We start from the raw sequence: 21,124 nt of genomic DNA on the forward strand, positions 1-21,124 counted from the left end.
TCGACCTCTACAGATGACAGTCTAGATCCCTTTTTAGTCTTCATGTTACATCATCCCCCTCAACCTTCACGGGCCAGATGTTCATCAAACACAAAGAAAGTCATCCTGCAGTGAAGTCTAATAGGGGCAGGCGTGAATCACCATAAACAAACTGCAGTCTCCCCTAAGAACAAGCCCTGGCCCACTTTGATATTTATAGTTCTATGGAAAGCTCAAATGTGATGTGATGTTTGTAATTTGCCACACTTATAATGTCATATGCATAGAGTTTTTGAGACAAAAACAGGGTGGCCCAGAAAAAACAGATATGTGCATTGTTTAGGCTCCAGGCATCACCTCAAAATGTCAGTGTTACTATGTTTGCTTCTAAGTCCATGTACAAAAAAAGAGGCAGTAATGGTCCACGGCATAGTGTAATGTTGTCAAATCCAGTGGACACACACGAGGCAACAAAAAGAAAGTCTTCATTGTACTACTTTTAGATAAAATCTGCCAGTCCACACTCAGCAGTACACAACAGTGCAAAACTATCCTTGACAGCACGAAGAGAATGAGAAAGAAGAAGAGGCCTAAAATAAAGTAAAGTGCACAGACTACTGCCAAAAGCAGCAGCCCCTCTATACAGTTCAGGCCTCATTTGTTCATTCCACTAATCAAGGAGCCACAGACCGCTTTTTATATTCATCATACTCTTCTGGGCGGTGGAAAACCTCACAAGTAATCAGCTTTAGAAAGCCAGAGGGAAGGGAAGTTGAAGGACAAAAGGGAAGTGGGCACAAGAGACTGAGATGTAGAGTACACCAAACAGAGGAGACTTTGAGCTAAGGTAATATCATTTTGAGTCCCCAAAGTGGCAGCATTAGGACTCAGGGGACAGGGATTTATCGCCATCACCTCACGTTACGAGAATAAAGACCATGACCACAGTAAAAGGATTAATGGCTAAAGAATAAAGTGGAGAGAAAAGAGGCTTACACTCCAAAAACCTTCAACATGTTCTATTGAGTTTGCATGTGCTTTTAGCCGGTGGCTGTGAGGAGTTTGAGTTGTGGCATTTTGGAAACAGCTATGGTGCAACTGCAGGGTCAAACTAAACACCCTCTTGGCATCACATACTGAAATGAGATGCCTATTCGTTGTGTGCCCACCTTTCATTTGCGTCCAACGCCTGGCAGTGACTAGCATTTGGCATCTACTTACCCACAAAGCTCATTTGTCCATATTTCACTGGGATATTTTCTTTACTAATTTCATTCTGCCTGAAATCCTTGAGGCAACAGCTCCAATGTTCCCACATAGTAGCTTCTGTTCATGGCTGTTCCAACACTTAAAAGATAAACCTCAGCAGATCTATTGCATATAGCTTCACATCTGAAAGCATGCGGTCACTATTACGCCGATACCGAAGCATTACGTTGCCTCAGGAGAGCTGACCTAACTCCATTATGAGAGCACTCTGTTAAGTCCTGCCATTTTCAACTTCCATTAGAAGTTTTACCTTAAAGCGTCTGAGATAAGTAACATCAAAGTTCTTCTTTACCTTTTTTTGACCTGGGGCTGGGTGATGCCGGTGAACCAGGTGATTGGGAAATGACATCCGGTTTCGTGGGAGTCATAAGTCTCCGTTCTGTGTCCTTCTTAGCCGGGGACTCCATTCTCTGGATGAGTTCTGTCTTCGGGGGGCTGCTCTCCCCTTCAGGATCAGGCCTTGTCGGGTTTTTGCTCAGATCTGAGTGAGGAGCTGGATAAAGAAACAGACAAGAGTCAACACAAGTAAGGAAAATGACAAGGTATAAGGACAAGTAACGCAAGGACAGAAATGACAACCTAGACTGGTTGGTCTTCATTCCAGACGCGGCTGTGCCAATGAAGTAGTTTGGTGCAGATGACGCAAACTTCCTCAAGACATAGATATAACAAGTGTGAGGGGTGGAGTCTGTAAACATCACTGATTCTATACAAGAAGTATGTGAACAGCAGATCTGATGCAAATAAATCTAATGTACAATAAATAATAAACATGAAGTCCTTTGAACATCACATGTTGCAGTTGAAAGTAATAAAAACTAGAGAGCTATCATGCGGAGAAGTTGAAATAGGTATTATCTAAATGAAATGTGTGCTACCAGTAGGAAGCTAAAAAGTTAAATGCTAAAACACTGTCAAACTAATAAATTGTTTGAAATGGAAGTTGGCTAACATACGTCAAAACAGTACTAATTACATTTACCGTACTTTCCGGTCTATAAGCCGCTACATTTTTCCACACATTGTGAACCTGCAGCTCTAAAATGATGCGGCTAATTTATGTTTTCTGGGCTAACGATCAATCCAGCTGACGAAGAAGGAAATAGAGCTGCTGCGCGTAAGCTTGGCATCAATGAATCAATGGTGAGACGTTGGAGACAGGGTGGGTGCGGCTTATAGTCAGGTGCGGCTTATAGTCCGGAAAGTACGGTACTATTAACAGTACAATGAATAATCGGCTGAAGTAGTAGACTAAAAACAATAGATGATGTGTAGAATCCTACCTCTACATCAGTTTGCATTTAATAGGTTTGGCCAATCAATCTCCAGTCAATAGGACATTCAGTAAATAGTATCAGCAAAGCTTAGCTCCAGTAGTGGCTGATGACCAATATTGATTTTGTTAGGTGAAGCTGCAGAATTTGAGGGACACATTCATCAAGCTATTTTACAGTTAGTTTGATATTGAATTATAGTCAGTGTTTATTTACCTCAGTATTTATAAGGTTCATGTTCAGTTCAGCACTTATCCATTTCCTAATAAAGGAAAACACTGTCACAGTCTCATTAGGTCACATTTTTGCATAGTCATGTTCTTGAAAGAAGTTCAAGAATGAAGAGAAAATTTTCATAGTAAAATCAATCAGAGTCCTCTACATGTAAATCAGTGCACAGGCTGTGATCATCATGTAGGAACCCCGGACAGTCATTAGCTTATAAAAGGGGTTACCAAACATCAACAGACTTTCCTGCCTTTAACCTTATTATTACATGGGCCTTTAGTCTAAATCCTCTAGTTTAGTAGTCTGTATGAGTAAATGGATATTTAACCATGTAACGGCCGAACTATTAAATAATTGAGAGAAAATTCCAGTTCTTTGAAACTGGAGACTTTAGTAGTCCTTCTGAACAACCCCAAAAACAAAAAATGTTTTCAAATATCAATTTCCATATATGAGTTTCAATTTTGTATCACATTTGACACATCGAATCTCAATGCTCAAATATTATTATTTTTGAACAAACAAAAAGATAATATAAAACAAACATGTCTAACAAATTGGTAATTCCTTTTAAAAATTGGCAAAGTTCTGCCTCCTTCCTCATTAATGCCAACCTTGTAGTGTCACTGGAAAGGCCTCTGGTGGAATATCCGCGTATTGCATGTATCTAATTGTATATCAGGTTTTTCAAGAAAAAAAAAAATAAAAATCACACCTATCATGTAGAGGGCTTCAAAACTAATGTATCAAATATGATATGTTTGGCGTTACAGGGTTAAGCTTATCTGACTGAAATCTTATGGTACACCAGACACAACAGGTTGGGAACTGGGGTTACTTTCAACTGACAATGTACAGAACAGTGTACAATGTCACTGTCTGCTGCAGAGATTACACCATTTGCTCAGAGGCACAAGATAATAGGCCTTAAGCCTTCTTCTTTAACTATACACCTAATCCTACTTCACCGCTTTGCAACTGATTTATTGACAGTCTCTGGCACAACAAATAGAGTAATTGCTTTCTGGCATTCTGATGATTCTATTGAGGTAAAAATGACTTACTAAGGAAAATAAAATCAGTGATCACCTTCCCAGAAGCAGTCAGACATCTTTTCAACCATGACATGTCATTGAGGCCACTTATGCCTCTCCTTTCATCACTACTCTTAAGATTTAAAAGTTTTTAAGAAAAAAAAGAATAGCAGGCCTGGTTTTTGGACAGCAGCTTCACTCAGAGCAGCATGACTCACACTTGGCAGCTAGCTGAATCTCAGAATCAAACATTGTTTCGCCCAGGCTTTGACGTGCAAACAAAGCCCCCGATGGGAGGGGACACTTGGCTTTGTCCTCTCTGTACTGTACCCCTGTGATCCCTTGTGGAACCATGTTGGAGCACGATTTTTCTGCTCAGCCTCTAGAGGTAAACACTCTAGCAACATGCAGTAAATTATTCAGACTTTGGCTAAAAACAACACCAGCAGTAGGGGGCTGACACAGCGAGAGAGTGAGCCCACTGAAGATTTACAATACAAACATTAAGCTTTTGAAGAGTTTGCATAGAAGAGTTCCAAAGGAGGCCTGACTAACCTTGTGACACTTAAAAGAGGAACAATTGCAGTCGTCTATAGATTTTTCAACCGTATAGTGTGCTTCTTGAGCAATAAAGATCCCATGGAAAACAAGCCATATAATTTTTTTTCACACACTTACTGCTTTGTTGTGATTATAAAAACACAGAACTCGTACAAAGGTCTGCACAAATAGCTCCTGACCAAATAAACACATCAACTTCTCACTTCTGCTGCAACAGACACTTACTAGCATTCAGTCAGACATTAGGCCTCATGGCAAAGTTTGTCTGAGCTCAGCTAGGCACATGGAAAAGCAATGTCATCAGTCTAGGAGACGGAGGCCGTTAGTGATGACCCTGAGCTGGACTAAGCGCTATAGTCAGAGAGAGAACAGCAGCGCGAGTCTATGAAAGACTTCAGCTGGGAGACAAGAAATTGTGTTTTCCCCCTGTCAAAGCATGCCACTATTAAACAAGCATTCCTCGGGCAGCGATGTACTCTGACAGAGAGGGGCCATTGTTGTGGTCTCTGCATGGCAACGGGAAAGCAGCCAAGACACCGTAATGACAGCAAGACTTGAAAGGAAACGGGAGACGTGGGAGTCGTGAAATAAACTGAGACTATACTCAGGTTGGGCGCTTCAAGTGTTGAGTCTATGGAACAAGCGATTGAAGAATAAAAAGGAAATGATGGACCATAATGACAGTACTTTTGGACCACTTTTAGATTATTTTACTGCAGTTTTCCACATTGCCATATTGAGGAAAAATGTGACACCAATTGACCTGTGATTTAATATCTGAGATCATCCAATTAATGTAGGTATTACACACAAGTAATGCTGTGGACAGCCTGAGGCATTCCAGCACCTTGACTTCTCAGGTGATAGTTTATACAATCCTTGTCTGTGGATTTATCATATGAGACCATTTTCTCACAGATCCCTGAGGGCAAATATGACAACGTGGGCAGGTGATAGAAGCAAGTGCAGCTTTGACGGGCAGCTATTGTGTTGCTTCATATCCTGTGAGTACTTTCCCATACACCTGGGAACTGGAGCCACAAGGGATTGGCTTGGCCAGCTGACAAAACCTGTGGGTGACTGGTCAGACAATCACTGTGATCTATAAACTCAATGATGGAGGGAATGAGAATGGAACATACTCTGGTATGTAGGTGGCACTGACAATGAATACCAATGAAACCTGATGCTCTCTGGGGGAGAACGGGCTGAGGGCTGAGGGAGAGGACGGCTGCTGTGTAGCAGGGGAATCAAACAAGGGCTGATTGATGCAGAGACTGTCTGGCCTGGCAGACAAGTCAGAGAACAGAGTGCATGAGAATTAATGGAAAGAGTCAGAGTGAGAAAAGCCAAAACTTTTGCTTCAAGTCAGATTACATTCATCTTTTCAATTTAATTCATTTTTTTGGTTAAGTCCGTGAAGTAGGAAGTGAAGTGTCCTATTATATTAAGCTTTCAGAGCATGAAAGGACATCACCAATTTGTTCATTTAATCTAAAACCTCATTCAATTCACTGAGATGTAAAATACAAAGTCATTACACATCATTCACTAGATGTTTTGTTTTTTTGTTTTATTAAAACTGCTGGCATTTAATTTCCTTTAGTGTCTGTGCAATATAATTTTAGAAGGACACAATTTCATATTATGCTCCACACTTTATTTCATTGTGTTGCAAAACCCATTCCTTTGGGTGATATTTTACCAGTAGTGGAGGAAGGTGAAGGTTATATAAAGTACTGTGTAAAGGTCTTAGGCCAGCTTTAGCTTTGTTGTTTTTTGCAGGGTTGAAATCAGCCCAAATATTTATTTCCCAATCTCTTTTCTTCAGATGCACCAAGAAAACACAAGAAATATGTGCACAGCCTTAAAACGCACATAAAAAACTGAAGCCGCAGTTTAGTGTGACCCCTGTACAGTGCATTTTTAAGGTAGTTTCTACTTGCATTTTATGTGCTCAGTAGTTTTACAACATAAACAACAAAGCTATTTACCACAACTTGAAGCTGACAGTTGAATATTTTTAATAAAACCATATCAAACCCACTCATACGTGACTGCATACACCATTGATGACAGGATTTACTCCCTGGGCATTTAACTCTTGATACTAGATGACACCAGACATTTTTCGATTTTACTTGACTCAATTTAATTGGACACATCAAACAACTTTGATCATTTTATATCTCTGCAACTGCATATATGATGATACAACTTGTCTTGTAAATTCACTTTTTCATATTTAATTATTTCAGTCTTGCACTTGCATACAAACATTTTCTATTCAGAATGACCTCATTCTGTGTTGCATTCTGTCACCATATTTTTCACCTACAGGCATAAAACATGCAGCAAAGATATTTATATCAACATTTAAATGGCAGATCTTCAAATGATATCTCAAAGTCATATGACCAGCAATAGACAGGATGCAGAGCTTGAACCTTCGTATGAAATGACAGAAGACACTGGTTGCATGTCACAGCCTTATATTCAATCAACTGCTTCAGCATCATTTTACGGGCAGAATTACAAGAAGCAAATATTCTATTGTGTTACCAATTTATATCTTAGACCAGAAGACGTCTATAAACAGACACTGCATGTACAGGATCACCTGACTTACTGCCTCTTTTTCCATATTTACACTCAAGTTTCCCAGAGGAACTACACCCAGGGGGAATGACTACAGCCAAAATGCATTACACCACCCTCCTGTGACATCATTTACATTATTCATTTTCAGAAATCAATGTACCCCAACGTCTTCTGAGAGGCTGGAGTCCCCATCAGCATGGAAAAACACTTTGGTGCACTCTGTTAACGGAAGACCAAGAGACAGATGCCCAGGACACGTAGGTGGTCAGCATTTTACAAGAAATGACATCGTAGACAAGCTGGGTTTTGTCAATCACTTGTCACTCTTTACAGAGGTCAAAGCACTCTGTTTTAAACCTGATCACTGTAAACAAAAGGATCAGTGTAAAATGCAATCCCTGCATTTTTTTAATTTATGCTTTCCTAGCTGGCTTACTTGCAAAGATGTCAGGTATTTTCAAATTGCAACAAAAATAATCTGACTTTTAGTTGTTAAATTAAATGCTTTTGATGCCAGAGAAGTTGTTTTCTTCAGACAAATACTAACAATAAAAAAAAGCCCCTTCAGGAATCTCAAAGCTGTCATGTGGTAGCCATGTTGTTTTGGTTCAGGCCCCTATTGAGTATCAGATGGTTCCTTGACAACCATGACACCCTACAAAGTGGGTCAGAGGAGGTTGAGGAATCTGCGGCATCTGTGTGTGATCACTGGTTGAACACATGGCTCCAAAGCTCAGTCGGCCTCATCATGGCTCCCTGATATGGGGCCTCTATAGCTGCAGGTGTCAAACAAAGCCTGAGGCACACCTCTCAACACATTTAAATGCAAAAAAATGTAACAATGAAATAAAATATCTGTGAAAGTCAGCAGAAACCAAAAGGAACCCCTGCAGAACTGGGTGTATGCATGCCTGCATGAGCACAGTGTGGAAACCGAAGGGCAGGTGGAGAATCAGCAGGTAATTAGCATCAACTCAGTGCCATTTCCCAGTCAGAAACATGTCAGGTTGAGTGAAACACACATGCAGCATCAAATGTTGGTTTGGAAATATATAGGCCATGCTCAACAAAGCCAATTTTACCTCTCTTCACTCTACAGTGCAATTATACAGGAACTGAATACTTTACAGTTTGGCTGATGACACCGTGAGGAAAGAGCTAAAACTGGGACGATTCATAATTCTGCCACAGAAAACGTGATTTAATATAAATCCAGTTTCACAGCATATTATATTTATGAAGTTGGTTATAAATACTCACACTGAAGAGCAAAAATGGTCACATGGTACCCTTGTACTTAAATGGTCACCACCAAAAATGCTCTCCCAGTTTGATAATTTTACTAATTAAAGTATATAATAAATAATATTATGCCCAATGATATATATTATTATAATACATAAAAACTTAATATATTAAGAGTTATATTTGAGGAGTTAATGTCTATATCCACAGATTTGTGGGTTTACGTACAACAGTTACAATTTATAATGTCAAAAACACTAGATTAGATTGGTCAGATTACATAATAGCATAGTCTTACTACCATATATTACATACACAAAAATAATTTGCTTTAATGAGGACCAGTTTCGCAATAGTCGCACCCCTAAATAATATAAATAAAATACACTTAACAGTTAAAGTTAAGAAAAAAGTTGAGTGAAAGTATGTCCTTGGAAAGCAGGCTAAGGAGACTGTTAAATCTCAACATAGTCATATGGGCTAAAGGATCTGACAGAAAACTGGACTAAGCACAGCCTCATACACAGGTATTTTCGTACCTGTTCACCAACCTCGCGGGTCTCTGTGAATCTATGTGTCCTCTCCAGCAGAGCAAAACACATGACTCACTAGATGACAGTTTCACCAAAGTATGACGGCACATTCTTCTGACACTGTTTGCACATTAACAGCTTAGGGAGGGATACTTTCGGTTGAGAGGAGCTGTAAAAAGCAACAACAGCATAAAAACACCCTGATGCACAAATAGTGAGAGGTAGTTGGAAGCTTTAAAATGACCCGTCATGATGATTACACCTTACAACTGCTGCTCATTTCCAATGCAACATCCAGAGCACTGCCCATGTCTTGCCAAGAGTAAAAATATAGGGCAAGACATGGAATATTTATGAAGCCAAGAGCTTCTCTCTTCTCTTAAGCAAAGCCCTTTATGTTTCCTGCCAAGACTATAAGAATAGAAGTGACCACTGTGTCAGACCACCAGCAAAACAGGACACGGAAACTGAACAATTGTAAAATCCAAAAGAGACTATATCTTGTTTAAAATGGTGAAAAAATGGCAGCACATTGACATGAAAAATTGGAAATGAAACAAACAAGAGGCCAGGAAACCGCCTCGGTGAGAAATCAAAAGACTGGAAAGGGAAAAAGGCGGCAACCAAAAAAAAGAAAAGAAAAGAAAAGAAAGGAGGACTCAGGGAAACACGAAGAGAATGGATCTGCATCTCATTTAGGATGGGCCGGGGAGGGGGTTAATGGACTACCTCATCGCTTACCCCCCCAACCCATCACCCCTTCACCCTGTTGTGTCCCTCTCTCGCCACAAATAGGGTGATGTAAGAGGGCGAGGGGGCCCAGACACACAGGAAGCGCAGTGTAAACAACAAGTACTGACTCCACGCCAGACAAGGCCATGTGTGTGTGAGTGTTTAGAGACCAAAGTTTGCAGTAGATGGGCTTGCAACTACTATTTCAGACTGAAGGAGGAAAAAAAATAATCACACACAAATAGTACATATAATCAATCTGCAAGGATCGCAGGGAAAAACAGCCAAGGCTCAAACAAAGTCATATACAACTGAACATTTTAAGGCTTTTTTAATTACAATAATCTGACTACAGCTGATGTCTGTGCTGAAGTGCATACTGGCCGATAGAGCTTAAGGCACTTCAAAAGACGGCGCTCCTCTATGGCATGTCAATTGGTCTGTGAATACTTGTGCCTTTCATCCCATCACCTGGTCCGGGCTGAGGACAATGCCTGCACTCTCTCCTGCACAGGCGAATGCACCAAAGCACCGACGCTACAGTGATGAAAGGCTCCGCTTATCTGAACGAGCAGCAGCTTCATAGGGAGCCCACATCTGCTCCTGACATCGCCATCCCACCCTTTTCTCAGATGCTTTATAGGTTGTGTTCAGCAATGATCTAACCGGTGCAACAGAAAGACATCAGATCATTCATTATGTTCTTCTTCTTGTGTTTTACATTGTTTTAATCTTATGGCGTCTTCAGCTAATAATTCAAAACCACAAATAGCTGTTTGGTTTCTTAAACTTTCACCCAGGACCTAAAACCTGCCTTTAAAATGAAAACATGACAGCATTTTTAACCATACCAACCATCTCTATGTTACCTGCTAAATTTATCATAACATAATGTAAACACAATGTAGATGGGAACACAGCACAAGCTACTTGTCTCTTCTTTTCCAGCTTCATACGACCCATGATCTGTAACATTATTTACTGTTTTCATAATATTTGTGAACAATATGCAGGTGTGATTTTGTTCTTCATATTTCGCTGAGTGAAATGCTGACAAGACAGTAAAGGAACACAGCAGATTCAGGGGGAATTTAGGGATTAAAAAATCTAAAAATCTAATCTAAATATATGATAGTTCTTGCTGTAAAGGCACATTGTTTTTCTTCTTTCTTACTTTCTTTTACATTTCTTTCTCAAAAAAACTATAAAGCCAGAAAAAGCATCTGGCACTTTCCTTAAAAAACAGCTCTTTGCCTTCTGACAATTCATTATTTACTTAAATAAATTCAATATAACACATACAGTGTTGGCAAGGATTATTAACTGGCACCATCTGTTAGCAGTTTATACCTCGGTCCCGTCACTAATAAGTCATACAAAGCGGGGCCTTTAACAAGATGTCCTTTATTATCCAACTTTTTCAACAATGCATAACACTCATTTGAATCCATTGCTAATCGCCAAAGTTGAATCACAAACAATTAGCCAAACAATCTGGCAGCATGTCAACTCCAGTACCCTTATTTGACCAAAAGAATGAGAAACTATCACGGACCATAGTCAACTCAATGACATCAGCGAAGGGAGATTTCTGGATCGCAAACACTGCCATTCATAACTGGACGTTCACAGACGTGCCAGTTAGTTGCTCGTGGCAACCAGCATCACATCCCTTTTAGGGGGAGGGGAAGTGACAGCATGATCTAATCATCAGTGGTGTTAGTGACAAGGCTTGCTGGTCCCCTGTCACAGTCCTGGGCCACTTCAAGTCACAACAGGATGTAGCAAATGGAACTAGTGCATCCAAAAAAAAAAAACAATAAGAAAATTAAGTCACAGCTTCAGAGGCTAGCTGTTGTTACAAGGACAATACTTCATCCGATTTAATATTGCAACTTAACTGCTCACATAGATGCTACATTACGTGATCCAATAAGACATAGGCCTACATTTATTAACCCACACTAATTTATCAGAATATTTTCCAAGATATGCAATGTGGTTCCAATTATTGTGAAGCTTTAAATCACTTTCTAATCATTTCTGATTTAGTCAGTTGTAGATTCCATCTTTATTCATCTACAAACACTTGTTTTGACCCTTTTAGCCATGGAAGCATCTTAACATAAAATAAGGACTGCAACAAAAAAAGTACTAGCTTCCGACAAGTTTTGTTTTGTTACAACCATGTTTTTGTCCTTAACTCATCATATCACCTAATCATATCCCTCAAGCAAACAACAAACACAGAGAAAAGATTTATTCAAACCTGAGAGAAATGGTTGGATTTGGAGTCTATTTTAGGTTGTGATATTCATCAAATCAACACAGTTACAGGAGTCTTTTTAAATGTTATTATTTGGGCTTTTATTCTTTTTATTTGTATATTAGGTCCATATAAACTCTCTTTAGCCAAACGCTAATGGATCTTAAAAGCCAGTGATTCCATTGCCCTTTAAATTGTTTCAAAATGACTGTGTGCAATGTTGTTTCAGTACAGACGTGTTTTCCCAAAGCACCTCTAGAACTGATCAATACAGGCGGGTAACATAACTGGACACATTTTTTTTTTTTTTTATCAGGACAACACTGTTGACATTCTGAAACAGTTCAGACTGTGTGTATGTCCTTGTCTGAGGCAACTTGTGTAACTGTTGTTTGTCATTTGGCTCCAGTATGGCTATTTTCATAAACATTACCTAAAAGCAACTGCCCTGAGCAGTAATCTTGCAGTTCTTTGGTATACAATTACACCCAGCAGATATCATTATCTGGATTTTTGTCTCCCCACACAAAAGCCCCCAAACTTTTTTTTTTTTTTTGGCTGGCAAAAGATCCAATCATAGGTTGCATAATCACAGGTAGCAACGATGAGACGAACATTCATTCCAACTACCTAGCTTCAACAGTTGCATTTCCATTGACATAAATATGGAACTCACCTGAATGTTCTTTAAATACATCAATTCCTAGAAAGTTGACAATACGCTATTGAAGCAAAAAATGCCAAAGTATCACATACTGAACACCTGCTGTGGAATGTGTATAATATGCATTTACAGTAAAAGAAGCATGCCCTTTAACTGCTCTAATATTAGCCGACTGGTCTGGTGACTGGAACTTTTAGACGAGCAGAGAGCGCAGAGCAGCCTGTCTGGGATATTTTCAGACATGGTGGAGGTGTTACAAGCTGCATGGTCCAAATCAGGACTTCCCTCCCTGTGTCCTTCCTACGGTGTCCTGGGGAAAAGGGAGGTACAGCTGATGGATAAAATTAGGCCACAGTACTGCAGCGTTGGCCTCTTTAATGTATATCACAGTGATGAAACACACGTGCTAGGGAATAAAAAATGCAAAATTCCAAAACGCACGTGTATTTTTGATGATTTTATAGTGAGATTTTATATGAACAGTACTGTGCAAAAGTCCTAAGCTAACATTAGTTTTGCTGGTTTAGTAAAGTTATGACCACATACAGTATATGCAATTGTCAGTTTCTGTATTAAGACATAGTCTGGATATGTGAGAATATATACACATATATGTACAGCAGTAAAGACAAAAGTTTCAGGGAACAACAGCTTCTATAGACCAAAGTGATAGTATTTAGCATGATATGCCTTTGACTCTTTTGTTCAGACAATATGAGATTTATTGCATTAATTTAGTGATGTTTTACATTAGGTTTCATTCAACACGTCAGATGTTTTTAACTGTTTTTGCTGCTTCTTGTCATGGGGACAAGGGTCACGCTAAATAGTGACTTTAACCTTTAGAACCCATTTAGTTCAGTGTCTATTCAGGTTGTGCAAATATGCCCTGTATTTTCTTGTATCTAAACAAAGGCAAATGAGAAATAAATATGTATGTTCATTTCAACCCTGCAAAAAACAACTAACTTAGAGAGGTGGCCTAAAAGTTTTGCACAGGACTGTAGCTCTAAAGGAAACTCATGTCAATTTGCTTTGCAGTCTAGGACATAATGTTTTCCATTATTTTGGCATTATACTATACAAATGATCTTTCTAGTTCTGGTGCCATATTGTTAGTATCATAGCATAATTGCCTAAGTCATATTTTTGGCCAAATTGTGAAATCGGTATATAAAAAAATGAATCAGCAGTGTTAGGAGAGCAAAGTTACGCAGATATCACAATTCGGCCAAAAATATGACTTAGGCAATTATGCTATGAGGCTAACGATATGTTCCTCTGGTTTAGAATACTCACAGGTGGTCCTTTACCAGTCATAGCTCTCTGTATTATCAACTGTATCACATATCAAATGGTGAGTCTTGTTATAAAAGGAAAGAGTAGAGGACCAGAGAAGGTGAAGACATTATAGGTCACAAAGTCATTCTTGAAAAGACAGACACATTCTTTTTGTGTGACACTGAATGTATCCTTGGCCCATTTGAGAGATTAATGTACAAAAACTGCTCCCAGACATTTAGAAAAGTGTGACTAATTAGACGCATAATGGGACAGCGGAACGGGAATGAATTACTGAGCCATCTTTACAGCGGGCAAGGGAAATAAAAGATTATATCAGTAAGTTTCTGAGAAATTTAACACAAATATATGAGCTTTCAATTTGGCTCAGTCTATGTCATAACTGTCAATTCTGTTTCTGTTGAGTATGGTTTCAAAGTAAACAAGTACATTTTCAGTGTTTTCAAGTGGAGAAATCCAACATTAAAAAACTCCAAGCTTGTCTGTTACAAAAGAACTTCACAAACATAGACCAACTGTGCTGGCATGCACATATTGATCGACCCTCACCAGCTACTTCCTGGTACGACACTGCAGAGACAGTATGCTCAGTTTGAGTGCTGGTTAATGGAGAAGCTTTCCCTTTATTTACCTTTCCAAAGTGCTGGGTTAGAGAGCTACCTCTGTTCCCCGATGAGAGGTCAGTGTCTAGGCGGTGTGATTTACACCATCTGGGTGCTACATGAACCAGCACATTATTATTCTTCTATGTACAGAAGGGAATGCATTTTAAGGAGTGTTTCCGCAATTTTCCTATATCTACACCCTGAGTTGCTGTTTTCTTCTGTACTCTCTTGTTTGAGTCTGGATTATTTGGGACTTAAGGAGACAAAACTCAGCTAAAGGATCCTCCACACCCTGATTTTTATCCCGTCACATATGTGCATGCTAGCATATATAATGAAATCAGATAAAAGAGGACTACCTCCCTGTCTTTGTTACCATGGGCAAAATATTGGTATAGGAATCGAGAACCGGTTCTTTTTGAGAACTGGTTCCCAGTAGCTCAATTCCTTGGAATCGTTTGCCTGCCAACTAAACGATTCTGCTTATCGATTCCACCTTCATTGCACATGCATGATGACGTCACACGTACGCTGCATTGTCTTGGTTTAGAACGTAGCCAACATGGCATCAAGACAGAAATGCTCCAAGTATGGCTATATTTCACACAAAAAGATGACACCAGGGCCACTTGTAACCCTTGCAAAGCTTCCATTTGTTCAAAGGGGGGAAATACCTCCAATATACTCAAACATTTGTCCACACAGCATGCAATTCATTTGCAACAATGTTACGTGTTTGATATGCTACTTAGCAACGCTTGTGAATCTAGCGGCAGAGCAAACACCAGGGCATCATCCGGTCCCAGTTCTAAGGGGGGGGTGACAAACATCCTGCCCCCTCAAATAAAAGTTTCTGAAATTAGGGAAAAGGAAAATGAGGTGCACATCAGCGGGAGACATAGTGGAATTTGTAAAGCGTCTAAAGTTTCAGTTTCACTTTGTATGGTCATATGGTGCGACACCCCCCCCCCCCAACTGTGCCCGGCTGGTCTGTTATTATCAAGGGTTTTTCTTAACCGGGGAACAGGCACGCTACGCCCTCATACTTTTGGCTAGCACCCCCTTTCCAAAATTCTAATTTTTTTTTTTTTTTACCCCGAAGCTCACAGTTATGCCGTACACTTATAGTTACATGCAACGCAGTACTTACACAACATGCAATCTTTCCAAAAACGATCTTTTCCCGGCGAACACAGTAACAACACATGACAATGTGCCTGGTCATCAAAAACAATATAATCATTCCAAAACTATTGTAAACATAGTAGGTAGACCGTCTGACGGTTCAAAACAACACGAATTGGCATCTTTTCAGACCGCGCACCATCTCCCCCGCTTGGTCGCTTCACTCCCTCGCCTACCTGTGCTCCCTCTTACTAATTTTTTCTAGAAAAACCCCTGATTATTCTGTGTGCATACTGTATATGTTATATTTTCTGTGCGGAGATGGAAATATAAAAGACAGTTAATGCAAACAAACCCGTTTGTACTCTTCTATTCCCTCACCCAATGCAAATCGATTAGAGAATCAATATGGAATCAGATTGATATGCAAAGCTGACAATGGAATCAGAATCATTAAATTCTTAACGGTTCCCATCCCTAGCAGAATATGAGCATCTCAAGCATAAATTATACACACACCTAAGGTATTTGGGCAGTTACATGTATTTTAGTTCAGTGTTCAACAATATCACTTGTGATGATCAAAATGACTCTAGAATTTATTAACATTTAACTTCACCAGGTTTACATTAATGCAGTGCCGGATCATAATATTACGTCAAAACAGGACTGAGATGAATCTTCAGTAGATACTGATGATGAACTTTAGACATTTATAACTGTTTTGGAAGTAATAAACTAAACATTCTCAGCATTACATAGATGCAGATCTTCTGTTTGGCCAGTCAGTCTCAAACTGGCACATAAATGTTTGTTGTCATGTTGTAAAAAATCTGAGTCTGTACCAAGTTTCAGTGTCATTTACAGGTGCTCTGGTTCTATCCTGCTGCTCATCTCAAAGATTAACATACATGTGTTTTTAGGGTTATGTGGTCCATGGCTTGTCTTGGTCAGAGTTTGACAGAGACAGGAACAGGGACATCATGGTGCATTCAAGTGTAACTAATAAATCCTGAAATCTATATTACTTTGTGCATCATTTTGCAATTTCGGTGCCAGCACAATTTGTAGTCAATAAAAGTACCCCTTGTTGATTCTGAAACTGATTAAATAGTAATGAAGGTTGTATAAAACCATAAAGTTAGTCTAACTCCATCCACTGCATCATTCTGGAAGCTACGTCAAAGCCAGAGAGAGGCTGAGAGTGGGGTGATCAGTGACCAAATGTGCAGTTAGAGATGGGGTAATCCAGAGACATCTATATGACAGAGAATCACAAGACATCTACAGTATCTAGAACCAAATTAGCCACTGAAAGTGTTAGTCTGAGTTTGTGTCCTGGTTTTAAGTCCAAAGAAAGATCTGCCTAAAAAAACTCCACATCCTTTCAAGTTTATATTTTTGCTACTTTCCCACGGGGAATAGAAGTCTGGAAGCTCTCTTATACCAACCAGTGTTCCCAGACTGAAAGAACAAGTTATTACAGATAATACTGTACATGATTTTGGCTTCAATCAGTTGTGGCACTGGTTTTACAAACCCCCATTATTCTGAGGTTTAGCAGACTCACTCTGATGGACAGGTGGATCACATACATTTTAAATAATGTGGAGTTTTGTGTGTATTAGGGCTGTGCAATTAATCGAAATTCAATTACGATTTTGATTATTACACGCAACGATTACAAAAATTATGTAATCGAGAAAAAACGATTATTAATTTTGAGTTGTTTTAATTCACGCGCACGCAAGCTACCATGAGCTGCTCTGCCCTGCCCCCCTCTAAGCTACAGCTGCCAGCTAGCCGGCAGGTCCACCCCAAGAGGAAAGTTGTACCTAGCGGTCTGGAAAAACGGCAGGAGAATCACAGCAGAAGTGCTTGGTAAACAAAAAAGGCAAGTCAAATTCAATTGTATGGAATCACTTTGGGTTTGATGAAGAAGACGAAGAGCAAAAACACATCACGTGCAAAACGTGTTTCGTAGTTGTGTCCGCACCGACCGGTAACACAACAAACCTTTTTAACCATCTAAAGTTTAACCACCGCCACCTTTATCATAATCTTATGAAAAACTAAAACGCATAAAAACAACTTCGTCCGCAATGCAATCTTCAGTCTCCGAATCTCTTCACGCTCCAACTCCCGTATTAACCTAACCTAACCCGTATAACCCAAACGTACGTATTCTAGATGGCTGATGTATACAGAAGGCCTGAACTGAAACCTCACGGCACGCCACTGAATTTACTGTTTCATACTACATTGAACATACTTGAATTTATAATTTGCACTTTATGTGAGTTTTTTTTTTTTTTTTTATTGCTACAGTTCTATGGCAAGTCTATAGCAGTTTAATTACAGTGCACTATTTATTTACAAAAGGAAACATACTTGAATTTACAGTATACTTACTTGCATGCAAAGATTTTTTTGTTTCATACAAAAGTGAACATACTTTGTTTTAGTGGTTAAAAGCTTTATTTATGTTTAAAGAGTTTATTTTACATTGCTTTGCAAGAAAAAAAATAAACAACTTTAAGGTTAACAAATAATCGTTTTTAATAATCGTGATTTCAATTATTGCTAAAATAATCGCGATTTTTTTTTTCTATAATCGAGCAGCCCTAGTGTGTATTATCATAAGTCTTGACGTGTTTCATCAGAATTAAGTCATGACCCTGTACAATTTTATTACTGTTAAATTTAAATATTAGGCCCTCTTTCATTACCAGGATACATCTTCAAACTGGCAGCTTTAAAACTGGAGACTGGATTTATACAGTCCACTATTGGCAGGCATGGTTCATGGACAGCTTGCAAAAACACATCCTTTCACATGACAATGGAATCATCCATCTGCTTAATCTATTATCAAATTATATTATGATAAATACTGATATTGATCAATATAAAACCTTGTTTACCATACTTCACAGCCCCACATCCATACAAAGTAAATACTGTATGATATGTAGCCATTTATGTTCAAACATTTTTGAAAAAAAAAACAAAACATACTTACTAAACTCTGCCAGACCACTCATAGATGCTCATGAGGATTGAGGTCTTTCAATTAACTTGACTTAAAGCCCCAATTTGCTGGAGTACAGAGGATCCAGAACAAAAAACTGACTGAATGCTCCACAGTCGACCAGACCTCTGCTTCTGGCATGACTTCAGTCAGCTCTTTGTGACTCAGATGTTTCTGTTCTCTTTCTATTTTCAAACTTCAGAATCCTTCTGTAAAATCACCGAACATGGGCTTTGAAAATATTGCACATGCTGGAGCTGCAACGCCCTTCATCTCTTACTCAACCAACGTTGATTAAAGAAGCATTAGATGAAAAATCAATTAATCTGTATCCCAAAAGAGAAATGCATGCTTATGAAAGGGTGTGGTAATATTTAATCTGCACCCTCACATTGTGTCTAATCCTTTTAGCCATGCGTGCAATTTGTCAGTTCTTCTAAAAGGTAGCAAGGATTAAGGTGCCTGCATTGCCAAATAATCTGTGATTGCAGCAACATAAGATGAGCGATACCTACACATGAGCTGATCTTCTTTGCATACATCACACAATAACAGAAGAATAGGATTAAAGAGGAGGACGAATGTTGCATTTTTTGACATTCTCAGCCTCCGCTGCGAAAATATTCACAGTTATAATTGGCACTACATGCATTTTTTAAAACCTTTAAATTTTAATGCTAACAAACAGCACATGCTGAGCAAAGTACTGCAAAACCAAAGCTTAAGATATAATCCTATTTGATTCAAGTTTTAAATAAGCTTGTACTCTGAAAATTCCAAGAACATAAAATAATCAAACATACTCAGTCATGATTTCAAACATCCATGGTTTAACAAGTGGCTGCTCTGTCAGATCACACAGATCTCCTGCAGAAGATCTGACCACCTCATCACTACTGCACTGCTGACAACTAACACTGTGTAAAAACAGTGTCCTCCTCCTGTTGTTATCAGGCTCCATTATTACGCAGTGAATCAGGGAAGGGGGGCCCATGGGACTTTGCCCACTGCTAATTTACAAAGACACTGAGGCAGAAGCTCGCTCCAAAAATGGGCCGCATTTGCGTGAATTCCCTTGATTACATAACTCCTATGTCTGAAGATGTGCGGCTGCCTGATCCCAATCCCTGCTTGTCTGACAGCTGAAGTCGGTGGATTCACACATTGATCAGAATTACAGAGTTCTGTCTGCTTTAATATGGTTGTTGTTACTACAGCTGAAATGAAGTTTTTTTTTTCATTTTGTGCTGTTTACATAAGCGCTCATTAACAATTTAAGGTATCATCTCAGAAACTCCCATAAATCCTGTTCCTACCAGTTTTTATTTTACTGATCTGAACAGCTGCTGAATGTTTAAGACCAAAACTTAAAAGAAAAAGTTTTTGATCTCAGCTGGTCTCAGCTTAGCTGTTAAGGTACAGATATTAAAGAGGACGTCCAAACAGAGCTAAGTGTCAGTAGCATCACAGAAGAGTGAGCTCAAACGAAGTCTGCCTGTGTAAACAGATTGGAAGATTCCGTCAGAGTCCTGACAGCAGAGTTTCTCAATGCAAGACCAAGCTTTCAACAGCTCAAGTCCAGTGCTTCTAGATTAAAACAATGACAGGTGAAGAGGGAACTCTTTGTGTGTGTGTCTCTCTCTCAAAAACAGAATTCTGTTTTAGTGTCCTGTAGATAGTTGCTGTTCAATAATTTTGCTGAACATGCATGATCTGGACATTTTATTAACTGTGACCTGAAATCTTCTGAACTAACAAAATCTTATGGAGGATTTCCTTCTGTAAGTAATGGGTGCCCTCCCCCTGCTTCTGCTATGCACACGTCTGTTCTGATGGTCCTAGTTATGAATGGGGTGCACAATTCACCAAAGAGTGATTTTTATACTGTGGAAAAAAGGACTGTCCTTTTCTATGTTTTATTCAGTACACATCTCTGCCAAATATCACCAACCACACACCAGACCTTTACCCTGCAACACTTTGCAATTTAATTAGACAGGATGACATTGCCATTGCAGTTAATTGTGTTACAGTATGTAGGACAAAACTAGATATGAAGGACAAGCATTGAACACACTTTAATTTCTCAAGGTGAAAGTCACAAGCAATGCAAAGCTCAATTTTAACAGATGTAGGAGCAGTGGGAAAAAAAAACTCTCCGAATCCATTGTTTTTCACCCAAATTCCAAAGGCTAAATGTAAAAGTGAAGCCACTTTTTCAAGTATCCATGTTGAGCCATAGAGTAGAGCAGCAGCGTCACTTGAGGGAATCTTAACAGTTATCAGTGATCAATGAATCAGTCACATAGACAATGACCCTACCTGCCTGAAATACGAAAAGCAAAGTCTGCTTCACTAGGGAGATTTCCTATGGCCCAAAGAGAGTCCACTAGCATACAATGCTTGTTTACTCTCAGACAACTTAAACTACAAAATGCTTTAAGGTAATTACAGAATTTTTGCCCAGTGATACCAGAAATCTATCAAACACTGCAGCTTTAAGATGGAAAAATAAACTTGAATCACTGTCAAAAGCATAAAGTACTGTGTCCAACATACTCTGCATTAAATGAAACCTGGCATTAGACGTCAGTGTTCTGGCCAAAGCTGAGGAGTACATAAAAGCAGGCAGCAGTATGTTATCTAGTCTATGGTTGCTTGAGACACAGCACTGC

The 21,124-nt window shown here is 39.2% G+C and overlaps 1 protein-coding gene across 5 annotated transcripts in view; it reads right to left on the minus strand.

The window, feature by feature from the left end:
* The window catches only part of map7d1a (MAP7 domain containing 1a), a 63,110-nt gene that overhangs the window by 40,515 nt on the left and 1,471 nt on the right, over positions 1 to 21,124 (minus strand). For 4 of the 5 annotated variants that reach the window (XM_030158363.1, XM_030158360.1, XM_030158362.1 and 1 more), the window contains exon 1: positions 1,541 to 1,859. In XM_030158363.1, the coding sequence (XP_030014223.1) occupies positions 1,541 to 1,847 (307 nt within the window). In that variant the 5' untranslated portion in view covers positions 1,848 to 1,859. Of the gene's footprint in view, positions 1 to 1,540; positions 1,860 to 21,124 lie in introns of those variants that run through there. The other variant, XM_030158361.1, reaches the window with a different exon arrangement.

Source organism: Sphaeramia orbicularis, chromosome 16 (assembly GCF_902148855.1).
Source record: "Sphaeramia orbicularis chromosome 16, fSphaOr1.1, whole genome shotgun sequence".
Classification (NCBI taxonomy): domain Eukaryota; kingdom Metazoa; phylum Chordata; class Actinopteri; order Kurtiformes; family Apogonidae; genus Sphaeramia; species Sphaeramia orbicularis.